Here is an 11,944-nt window from a genome sequence, read left to right on the forward strand (position 1 = left end):
AAGAATAGAGCTATGGATTATGGTCTTCCGAAAATAAAGTTTGTAAAAAAGAAAAAGTGATAACGGCCAAACCAATAAAAAAAAAAAATCCACATAAAATAAGATGTCGATCAAACTAAAATTTAGTCAACAACTTTTTTAGACTTCACATCTTCTCACTTACAAATTTTTTAGATTTTTTTTTTCTTTTTCTGATAATATTCCACACGTGGAATTCATTATAACAACTTTCAATCACGTCTGTACATCCCCACATACAAATCTTCTATGTTTTGGTCGATAGACGTTGGTGAGTAACTTAGCCAGAAGGTTAAAAATGTGAAAAGTGTAAATAGTAAAAGTAAAAAAAGAGTGTCAATAAATAGGGAGTAGCATTACTCGACATCTCATAGCTCTTCTCCAATCTAAGGGTAATAACACAAGCGTGAGGACTCTCTCTCTCTCTCTCTCTCTCTTCACCTTTTTTGTCGACATTTTCTATTCACACGTTATGATAGTCCGATATGACTTCATCCTTGCTTTCGTATTCCACTTCGTTTTGCCATGCATCCATTGTTGTTTCAACTTATTGTAGTTATACGTTATCACCAATACAGTATATATGTTCATCTAATTTTCAATTATACTGAGGTAATTAGGAGAAGTACGTTAAAAAAACTTTCAGTGCACTCCTTGGAAGATATAGAATACAATAATATTTCATAGTAAAAGTGGAGATGCCAATTTATTGTCTCATTAAAGATGCGTAAAAAACAGAGTTTGTGTTACTACTTCTTCCAGTGTTTTCTTTACCAAGTGTCCATTACGTTGTTCCTTCTTTCTTTGTGTGTCTCTGAGATAGGAATTTGAATCTTTCAGGTTTTCATTGAAGTTAAGATATCGAAGATGTTTGAGAAGATGGGACCCGTTGGTGGTAACATGGGAAGTGTATTTGACGATGGTGTTTACGATGGTGTGAAGAAAATAACTGTTGGAAAAGACATTGACTGTGTGTCTTATATCAAAATCGAATACGAAAAGGATGGAAAATTTGTAACTCATGAGCACGGGACGATTCGTGGGGAATTGAAAGAGGTAGTATATATAAACATCCTCACATTGTTTTCATTCGGTTGGGTCAGTTCTTATATATCTACCTTTTAAAATTTTATGAATTGTATGTTTCTAATGGCAAAATCAAATCTAGTTTGATGTGGGTTACCCGAAAGAATGTATCACATCCGTTGGTGGAAGCTACGATCATGTTACCCGCTATAACACAGTGTTGATCAAATCGCTAATCTTCAAAACTTCTTATGGAAGAACTTCCCCAACATTCGGCGATTCATCTGGGAAAGAATTCATGCTCGAGAGTAAAAATGGGGGAAAACTTATTGGATTCCACGGACGCTCTGGTCAGGCTATTGATGCCATTGGTGCATACTTTTCGCTAGTTGAAAAGACAGCTGCTATGGGTGGTAACATGGGAGATGCATTTGATGATGGTGTTTTCGATGGTGTCAAGAAAATAACTGTGGGGAAAGACATTGATTGTATATCTTATATCAAGATCGAATACGAAAAGAATGGAAATTTTGAAACCCGTGAACATGGAACGATTCGCGGAGAACTAAAAGAGGTAATATAAATAACTTGAAGTTGTTCTTCTTCAGTATGTTTTTACCAACTCTTTTAAAAGTTTTAATTTTTTTTTTGATGGAAAATAAAATCCAGTTTGATGTGGCTTATCCGAATGAATGCATCATATCTGTTGGTGGAAGCTACGATCATGTTAATCGCTATAAGGCAGTTCTGATCAAATCGTTGTTCTTCAAAACTTCTTTTGGAAGAACTTCTCCAATATTCGGTGCAAGTCCAAGTGGGACAGAATTCATGCTTGAGGGGAAAAATGGAGGAAAGCTTCTTGGATTCCATGGACGCTCTGGTCAGGCTATTGATGCCATTGGTGCATATTTTTGGTCAGTTCCCGCACCCCAAAAGATTGAACAAGTGGGTGGTAACATGGGAGTTGTATTCGACGATGGTGTTTTTGAGGGTGTGAAGAAAGTAATTGTTGGGAAAGATATTGATTGTGTGTCTTATATCAAGATCGAATATGAAAAGGATAATAAGGCTGAAACCCTTGAGCACGGGACAATTCGTGGGGAACTTAAAGAGGTAATAGAAATATTTTATGACTTTGTTTTTCTTTAGTCGGTTCTTATCCACCATTTAAAAGTTTATAAATTATTTGTTTCTAATGGTAAATGAAATCCAGTTTGCTGTGGATTATCCGAATGAATGTATCACATATGTTGGTGGGACCTACGATCATGTTAACCGCTATAACACAGTGCTGATCAAATCGCTACTCTTCAAAACCTCTAGTGGAAGAACCTCGCCAGTACTCGGTGAGACGAATTTATCTGGAAAGCCAGTTGGAAAAGAATTCATGTTTGAGGGTACAAATGGAAGAAACCTTCTTGGGTTCCACGGACACTCTGGTCAAGCTATTGATGCCATTGGAGTTTACTTTGGAACCGGAGGAATTTAAGGAGGAGGACTACAAGACTGTTTATTGGGTTCATCAGATCTAAGTCCATGTCGTGTCTATCTATTATCACCAATAAAAGACTTACTCTAGTTTCGTAAAATAAGGTACATCCTTTTGGATCATTTGCAGCTCGAGTAAGCATTTCAGCTTTTGTTGTGTTTATGTGTAAAATAAGGTCCATGCTTTGGGATCATGTGATATTATCTGCTTTTAATAAATGATGAATCTTTCCAATATCGTCTTTTATCTTGGTTCATTTTTGTGTGTGTGGGTGTTTTTTGTGATGAAGATAAATCCAAACGATCTAATATATCACTCTTGTTTACTCTGGCGTTCATGTTTCTTGATACACCAATAACTGTTCCGTTCTTCGCATATTTCATAATAAAAGTTTCTAAGAATTAATGATTTAAAAGTATTCTTTTTATAAGTACTTCTTATATATTATATACATCTCTCTACTATTTTTTATTAAAGAAAATTAAACCAGTATAGAAGATTCGTCGGATGTCCGCTTTTCGGTCCGAAACTGAGTCGGGAATCAAAAGCTTTTCAATTGTTTTCAAAGTCTCGTTAACACATATTTTACGTTTAAACGCACAGTACAATTAACATACATGGTTAGATGTGTCTTATAAACTTGATCAATTATAAACTTGATCAATAATAAGGACGGTGATAATTAATAGTGTTTCGAAGGGATGTTACAATGAATTACACATGTGGAATATTTAATTTAGTAAAAACAGTAAAAAAAACTATCAGAAAAAAAAAAACTAAAAAGACTAAAGGTACGTAGAAGATTTGAAGTCCTACCTTTAAATCATCGTACATATGGTCCAACCTTCGGTTTTGGTTTTCTGCGTTTCCTCATCCCGTTAAAACATAGATTAGAGAGAAAAAAATGAGAACACAACCACTATCTCTTTTTATTTTATTTCTAAGTTTGTCATCTAATCGTACCAAAAACGTTTACTATACATAGATTTTCAAAACTCTTCTTGAAATCGCATGAGGTTAACTTTCTTGTTAAGATGGAAATGGCAATGCATGAACGATGCATGGCAAGGCAACCCATTTACATGTCTGATTTTTTTTTTTGTTTGTTAATTTTGTTCTTTTTTGGTTTTTGTGTTAAAAATTTTTTTTGTTTCTTTAGGAGTCCTCACTCTTCAATAATTAGATTAGGCACGGACTTGGCAGCAGGATAGGGGAAGCGTTAATTTGGTCACAAATATATATAGTTGGTGGCTGCGAGAGATTTGTGCAGTGATCACCACCAAAGATCAAACTGACTAGCCAGAACAGCCAAACTGACTAACCAGAACAGCCATCTCTGATAGGCAAGCGGAAGAATGGTAGCAAGTCCGACCATGCAGCAATATCTCTACTGGAGAAAAAGGCAAACCAAATCTCTACTGGCGCTGGATGTTATAATGTTTTTCACGTGTGGAATATTTAATCAAGTAAAGACAGCAAAATTACATGTCCTACTATTTAGTTTTAGTTTTGGCGTTCTTTGTTAAAATTATAGAATTTTTATAATAGTTATTTATTACATCAGACATCATAACATTTCTAGGTTTTCGAAAGGTTGGTGATTTTAATCAAACCCTTCTAGAACTAGCTTGCTGAGATAAATTGAGATGATGAAGCTAGTCGGCGATCTTTAACCACGAACAGATACAAATATACGTAAACCCATGACTGTTTGTAGTTTTCAAAATGTTTTTTCTTTTATAATTGGTGTAGACTTTAGTTTCATCAAAAACCCATGAATCGTAGCTTGTTTACTTTTTGGTTCTTTGTTGATGGATTATATTTTTCTTTGCAATAGAAAGAAAAAATGTAATCGATTTTTCTCGGAAAGTTTACAAGCAAATGATTTAATCATTTCAACCCAGTTCTAAAGTTAGTCATTCATTCCGTAATTTAAATTAAACAAATTTCCTAAACATCAAACTAGTTTTGATATTAATGGTATTTTCAAATACTAGAGATTTTAGCACAATTTTACAAGAGAAATTCAGTTGGAGGCTTTAGTAAATAAAAGTTTGTCTCGAAGGGATGTTAGTGTTACAATGAATTTCACATGCATGTACATACATGCATGTCATTTTTTAAAGCTAACACCTAACACTCCCAAAGGATCTCTTACTCGTTATTAAATCCTCATTGGCTACAAAATGTACAAACCTCATTGTGTTCAGATTCAAAAACTCATACTTAGGAATTGCAATGAAACAAGGACGTTCTCTCGTCAGCAATAAGATACTATATATCAAAAGAGCAAAACAAAACTCATAAATATTGTATCTTTTGACTCGGTTTATACAAAACGTTATCAAAGAACTTGGGAAAGATGAATAAACTACAAAATATCCAAACCTTATCACCTTAGGAATAACAATATTACGATAATTACTTGTAGTGAAGCAAGAGCACCCAAGAGAAGCCTTTAACAGGAGCTGAAGGAAACTGTTGCTCGATGGTGTGCATGGGGTTCCTTGAGAGCGATACTACTTCAAAGTGGTGCAAAGATGGGTTTTTGGTAAAGAGGAGGCGAAAATTTTTAGTAGCCCATGTGAGTTTCATCGGAGAAGTAAAAGAAGAGCAAAGAAAATATATAACAATGAAGAGAAGGAAGAGAGGAAAGGATGAAGAAATTAGAGAAGGAGAGACGAAGACAAGGAGAAAGAGAAGGCTCCTCAATGAGAGAGCGATAGCAAAGATGATCTCCGGCTTAGCAAAGATGATCGCATCGTAGATCCCATATTTTTCACCTTATTAGCATCTCGTTCCTTGTATGACCAGCCGTGTCTATGGTGTAAATTTAGAAATATTCGCTTATGAATCTTGCAGAAGAGATCGTTTCTTAATATATATGTTTTACATAATTCTTACATGATGCATTCTATGTTCAAAGTAGAGTAACAATATTAGTTAAAATCTCTAAGATCTACTATTTATTTGAACAACAATATATGTTCAAAATTTAGCAAATTTATAATCTGAAACAAGTATTTCATGATATAGGTTTCAAATAATTCGAATAACTAAAATAGTTATAAGTGAGTGGCACATTATATATATATATATATATATATATATATATATATGATCCATGCATGGGTCATTTCAATACATTTCATTTATAAAGCTCGGAAATTCCAATTGAGTGGAGAAGAGTAGTTGGGATGATGTGGAAACCCTAGACATAGATTCTAACTCTTTCATCATCTTCTCTCTATCTTTAACATTGCAGGTTGATTCCATAGAAAATCCAGCCCTCTTTAAACACTTAGAGTTGGCAAAGATATATTTTATGGCTTCTTTCTCCTTACTTCGTCCTATATATCCTTTCCACTCAAAGATCTCGAGATGGGCTGAGAAACATCTGGGAACGGAACTCGGTTCGTTCCATGACAGTGAGAAATCCTCTTCAAGTTGAAATCAATGTCTGTGAAGCCACACCAAAAAAGGATACAAAGTAAACACTTGCTTTTTATTACATAGTCCATCATAACTGACATGAAAGAAACTACAAACCTGGTCGATGTAAAGATCTTTAAGATTAAGAGAATTTTGTAGCACCATCAGTGATTCCAACCAGTCTAACTCAGCTGAAAGTGTTACATTACACTCCATAAGCTTGGAGAAGTTAATAGAGTTACACCATGCAGCCTACAAAGAAGGTAAGAAAACATAGATAAGCGCTAGTTAATATAATCACAATTGACATTAATTAGAAAAAGAGTGACGTTGAAATAACGCTACACACCGATGCAACATCCAAAACTAATTCGAGTTTTGTGACCGAGGAAATAGATCTCATAAACGTGTCATCAGGGTGACTAATAAAGTCGATACTTGCTTTATCACAACAAGGCTTGTTCTCAATGGAGCAATAATCTCCCGAAGCATCACTGTAGACCTATTTCTTTAAAGCCGGAGAATTTATAACCAATGATCCCCATATTCCTTCATTGTGCTATCCAATATAAACATTATCATAATACAAGCGTTCCAAAGATGGGACTTTTATATTGAAGTTTCTCACGTTGTCATTGTAATGCCGATTCACGAGCAAACTTTTGAGATTAGGAAAATTCGACAGAAGCCTAAAAAGGGAATCTTCATCTTTATACAGCACAGAGTAAAGAAAAATGCTTTCGAGGGATGGGAGAAAAACCCGAGAAGGAACATCCACAAGAATATTGCCCTCAAGATATAGAAGAACAAGCGTATCACATGTGTAAACGCTCTTAGACAAACTGGCAGGTTCCGCCACGGTCCACGCGGTCAGCAATGCCAGCTCGCGTACCCTACGATCAACAGCATTTGCAATCCACTTTCCCACATCAGCATGACATCTAAAAGGACCGATCAGTTCTATCGCTAATAATTCTAATACAGGTGCCTTGTGGAGTTGTAATGACTTGTCAACAAACCGCCATAAACACCGTTGTTGATGATCAATTTTGTCAAATAAACGGCCAAGTAGACGACCAAAAAAACCACCAGTAAACACTTTGTGAGTATCATCTTTGATATTAAGGTACATAAGCACTGGAACCATCTTCCAAACAGACTGCCATCATTTGACAAAATCATAGTGGCCACTACATCTTTCGTGGGGACAAACAACAGTATATGCACGAGCAAATCGTCAGGCAACGCACTGATCTTGTCTTCACCTCCAAAAACGTCTCTTTCCTTCACAAATCGTAGCGATGTATGTTGTATTAGTATCGATATCGCATGCATTGAGCTGATAATGAACAAAAGCGGCCATCCAAACATCTTTTTCTACATGGAATTTGTTCTATTTCTTATTGGGATAATTGCTATTTGTAGACCTTTATTTGGTTTTGAATGAAAACGTAGACCCCATATTCGATATTTGAGAAACGTAACCACTAAGGGTACTGAGATTACAGTTGACTTCCTTGCGACCAAACAAAAAACAGAAGTCGAAATGACAGATGTAACCCGGAGGAAGTCTGCAATAGATTTCTTTATGGTGGATTACAAATTGACGTCAAATAGAAGACATAAAAATATGCCTACTCTTTAATTATAGTTTAAATTTTAATTAAAAAAATTATAAAAAATAATTTGATAAATCTATTGACCAAATATTAACCACATAGACTTCCTGCATTGAAATAAAATAAATTTACATATAAACTAGTCAAATTAAGGGAGGAAAGGCTGATTAGATTAAAACTATTTGATTTAGGGTTTGCTTAAGTAGACTTCTCTGTAGACTATTGGTGCTTGACTTTGTAATGCCATCAACTAATAGTATATTACTTTAATTTCACCGATAATTTAACCAAACCGATAGCTGAACCTAACCAAATGCGTACCGATTCCTTGATTTTAACCTAACCGGATAATTTAACCATATATATACTTCTTTCTGTAAGTCAAACCTAGTTTGTATGTGCTCTCTCTCTCTCCAAAATTTCTCTCTAAAAAATTCTGATATTGTTGCTCTCAAAAATTCAGATTGTATTCTCATCATTTATCGTCTTAGAAACTCAAGGACATCTCAGATAAGTATTCTCATCATTTATCATTGGCTATTTGCTTTTGTAACGCTTTAGCTAATTTTGTTCGAAAATATATATGTTCTCATAGTTTTTTGTTCATTTTTTCACACAGATACGGGGTTACACAACTACACTCATCCATCTTCTAGTTCTTTGCAAGTATGGAGTGAAGGTCCACCCGAAGTAAACTTTCTTGGCCTGACAGTTGGAATTCCTGACAAATGTTTCTACGGAAGGGAAACCGTTATGAAATGTTCCACCACAGCCGACAATCCTGAAAGGATTTTCTTTGGATGCAATAACCATGAGGTTGTTAGATTGTATGATGGTTTATTCGTTTGGTATAATTATTATTTGAGTATAGATAATATTTTTATGGTATATTTATTTTTATGGTACAGTATAGGATGGAGAGGACCATATTATGAAATGGTGGGATGAGGCTATTATGCAAAAACTTCAAGCAATGAGAGGTGGACTTGCTGACCAAAGGGATTCTATTATAGCCATCCAGGAAAATGAGAATATGCTATGGGTTAAGCAGGAGTTAGACAAGGTGAAAGATCAGATGAAAGAATTACGCCTGTGAGTTCACCGTGTATGCGGGGTGGTCAAGAATATCTTAATCTCCGGTATAATCTTCATTGTTGTATTAATCTCTTTTGTTTCGTAGATCTTTCAATTAAGTTCTAAAATCTGTGAACCTTTCTTTATCGTGGCCGTTTGTTTAAATAGCGTATTTATGTCTGTAATCTGTGAACTTGCTTCAGTTTCTGTAATATTTGGACGACTTCGTTTACTTCATTAGTTGACTTATTTAGTAGACTTCAACCATTTACATTAAGAAGTCAGTCGACGAAGTCTACTCGTTAATTATTTACGATGCGACGGTTTGCGCTATTAATTATGTAACTGTTCATTGTAACCGTTTCGTCTCGTATATATAAACCAAGCCCTGGGCCTTTTGATTATTTTTAAACTGCAACCAAAAAAGTTATCAGTAAATCATTTCTTTTCTCTTTAAAAAAAATAGTATGTAGTTCATCTTCAAGATGGAGAATTGGTGATTGAAAGTCTTTCAGTACTTGTATCGGTCAATCTAAATCATCACATCCACGAAGAATTGGAGACTGTTCACGGTTGGGTAATTGAAACTTTCTCTATATCACTTCACTTCATACTTATAAGTGTAGAATTCTATCATTCACGGTTGGGTAATTCTTAGAAAGTTTCTATATCACTTTGCTTCATACTTATAAATGTAGAATTCTATATTCACACGCAACTTTTGTCCCTATACCATAGAAACTCGTTCATCGTCGTTAACGATGTATTAATTTGGTTGATTAGATAGATTTGCAGTTTAAAGTACGCTTTAATTTCCCAGAAAGAAGTCTTCTTGATAAGTCTTCAGCATAATAGTACAAATATTAATTTGATTTGATGGATTTGAAGTTTAAAGTACGTTTTAGTTTCCCAGAAAGAAGTCTTCTTGATAAGTCTTCAGCATAATAGTACAAATATTAATTTGATTTGATGGATTTGCAGTTTAAAGTACGTTTTAGTTTCCCATGAAGAAGTCTACTTGATAAGTCTTCAGCATAATAGTACAAATATTAATTTGATTTGATGGATTTGCAGACGGTTCAGTTTCCCGTGGAGAAGTCTGCCAGAGAAGTCGTCAACATAATCATTACAAGGTATAAATTGATTTGACGTTAGTTGGCAGTAATATATATATGTTTAATTTACCGATAAGCGGGAATTGGTTTACCGATAAGCGGGATCCGGTTTTGATTGGGTTCTTTATAATTTTTCCGGTACTGTTTTGATTAAAACGGTTTTGGTTTTATAAAACCGGGATTATTATAATTATTGTAATTTTATATAACTTAAAAACCGAGATAACATAGAAAAGTTATCTCTAATTCCATCTTGCTCATATTCTTGTCAACTTTTCTCTTCCGCTTATCACTAATGGATGGTTGGTTTTACCATTGATTTTTTTGTGTTAAACTTAAATCTCTATCTTTCGGATTGTCTTTTTGCTTACTTCGCTCAACGTTTTTATACCAGATCTCGCCGAACTCTGTATTCTTCAACCCTGCCGCTTCATCTTCGCTGCAACGTCTTCGCCGCCGTTTCATATTCGATTAAACTGAAGACTTCTTTTTCAATTCAATTGTAGACTTCTTTTTCAATTCGATTGTCGACTTATTATATTTTTCTTCTTTCATCTCAATCTTTCGTGTTCTAATTTCCTTCCAAACCTAATTTTATTTTGCATAATGGAGGAGGGGAACAATCCAGAATTTCCTCGGAGGTTTTACACGAAGGGTGAGGAGCCGTTTCCGTGTAAAAGCATCGACTATTACAGAAACGATACGAAGCTGTTTGATGAACTGTATAAAGCTCTCGAACCGGATGAATGGGATGAGATTCGCGACTCTTGACTGGGTGTTTTCTTACTGTTCAACCGTCTCCAATTTGAATGGGCTTCCAGACTGGTTCACCATATGCTCAGCTTTCAGCTAGTCTGCAACAAAAAGTACGAGATATGGAGTCTGGTTTGATCTAACCCATTAATATTTTCTTTGAATGAGTTTGAAGCCATTATTGGACTTAACTGTGAAGATGTCGAGTCCTTGGAGCAGCCACAGGTTTAAGTAATAGACGAGATGGAAAAGTTTTGGGAGAAGCTTGGAGTCAGTTTAGACATCGGTCCGAGTATTGAGCAACTCGTCGCAGCATGTAAGAACGCTAATGAGTGGGATAAAGTAGATCGTATTAGGTTGGGTTATTTAGCCATCTACGTTGGGTTTATAGAAGCTAGGAAACCCTCAACTCCCACCCGTCTAAATATGGCTAGGCTAGTCATGGATTTAGATGCATTTCTTGATTATCCCTGGGGAAGAGTTGCTTTCAAAAACCTCATCCTGTCTGTGAAGGAGAAGGACATAAACAAGAGTTACACCATAGACGGATTTGTCGAACCTCTGCAGATTTGGGTATACGAATCTATGCCGGATTTTGGCAAGGAATTTGGCGACCCTCTGCCTAATAAACCAACTCCACCGTTGCTTGCTTACCGCGGTTCCCGCTGCAGAAAATATGTCAAAGAGGGCATTCTAAAATAGGTACGCATATCACTCCATCTATTATCTCGGATTTGTCTATTAACATCACTGTTAACCACTATCGTGTTGGATTTGAATAGCTATACTGTTTTATATCAATTGTAGACTCGTTTCAATCACTTCAAAACCATTGGTGGCATGATTAGCTCTGTTTAGGAAGAGGATGAAGCAGATGACAAAATTGATAACATTTTGAGCGCATTCAATGGGGATTTCGGTCCATGGAAGTGGGGGAGAGTTGTGTGGTAGACGGACGGTATTCATGAATCAAACAATGTGAAGGTGAAAGTGGAGGAAAAAGGTGAGAAGAAGAGAGCTGGTACATTTGAGCAACCAAGTGGGAAGAGGCACTGTCCAGGTACCTCAACTGCCTTCGAATTCAATATCTTGGATTGAATTAAAGATGAGCTCGGCATGTGGGGAGCAGCTCTGCTTCAAGAGATGAAGGACGGATTCAGCAGTTGCGATTTGAGGTTTGACAGGCTGAATGAGAAGATTGAAAACCTGGCTTCGGATCTTACCAAAATGAAGGGAGATGTAACTGGTAAGTCAGATGTAGATCCTTTATCAAAGGAACATAAGGCCTCTCAGGAAGCTACTGGGAAAAATGAAGAGCCTGACACTCAAAAAATGTTTATGGTTAGTTCTGAACACTTGCAAATTCCTACTACGATCCCTCACAATCACAATACCAGGTACAAGGCGAAGAAAAAATA

The 11,944-nt window shown here is 35.7% G+C and overlaps 3 protein-coding genes across 3 annotated transcripts; 2 read left to right on the forward strand and 1 right to left on the reverse strand.

The window, feature by feature from the left end:
* The first annotated feature begins 252 nt into the window (after positions 1–252).
* LOC104770937 (myrosinase-binding protein 2) lies at positions 253–2,769 on the forward strand. The gene is made up of 5 exons (XM_010495413.2): positions 253–424; positions 859–1,074; positions 1,187–1,618; positions 1,714–2,157; positions 2,258–2,769. The coding sequence occupies exons 2-5, from the start codon at positions 886–888 to the stop codon at positions 2,531–2,533; spliced, it is 1,341 nt and encodes a 446-aa protein (XP_010493715.1). The 5' UTR covers positions 253–424; positions 859–885; the 3' UTR covers positions 2,534–2,769.
* Positions 2,770–5,883: 3,114 nt separating this feature from the next.
* LOC104772553 (putative F-box/FBD/LRR-repeat protein At1g22000) lies at positions 5,884–7,336 on the reverse strand. The gene is given in 4 exon segments (XM_087503764.1): positions 5,884–5,993; positions 6,079–6,217; positions 6,315–7,132; positions 7,135–7,336. Coding segments are annotated over 4 exon segments (1,269 nt in total).
* Positions 7,337–10,769: 3,433 nt separating this feature from the next.
* Positions 10,770–11,228, forward strand: LOC147918890 (uncharacterized). Its single transcript, XM_087503765.1, has one exon. The coding sequence runs from the start codon at positions 10,770–10,772 to the stop codon at positions 11,226–11,228; it is 459 nt and encodes a 152-aa protein (XP_087359891.1).
* The last annotated feature ends 716 nt before the right edge of the window (positions 11,229–11,944 follow it).

This window comes from Camelina sativa, chromosome 20 (genome assembly GCF_030686135.1).
Source record: "Camelina sativa cultivar CO46 ecotype springtype chromosome 20, ASM3068613v1".
In the NCBI taxonomy this organism is placed as follows: Eukaryota; Viridiplantae; Streptophyta; class Magnoliopsida; order Brassicales; family Brassicaceae; genus Camelina; species Camelina sativa.

Coding starts and splice junctions, on each gene's coding strand:
- LOC104770937 (XM_010495413.2), top strand. CDS start 886: ATGTTTGAGAAGATGGGACCCGTTGGTGGTAACATGGGAAGTGTATTT. Junction 1,075..1,186: donor TTCGTGGGGAATTGAAAGAG/GTAGTATATATA, acceptor AATCAAATCTAG/TTTGATGTGGGTTACCCGAA. Junction 2,158..2,257: donor TTCGTGGGGAACTTAAAGAG/GTAATAGAAATA, acceptor AATGAAATCCAG/TTTGCTGTGGATTATCCGAA.
- LOC147918890 (XM_087503765.1), top strand. CDS start 10,770: ATGGAAAAGTTTTGGGAGAAGCTTGGAGTCAGTTTAGACATCGGTCCG.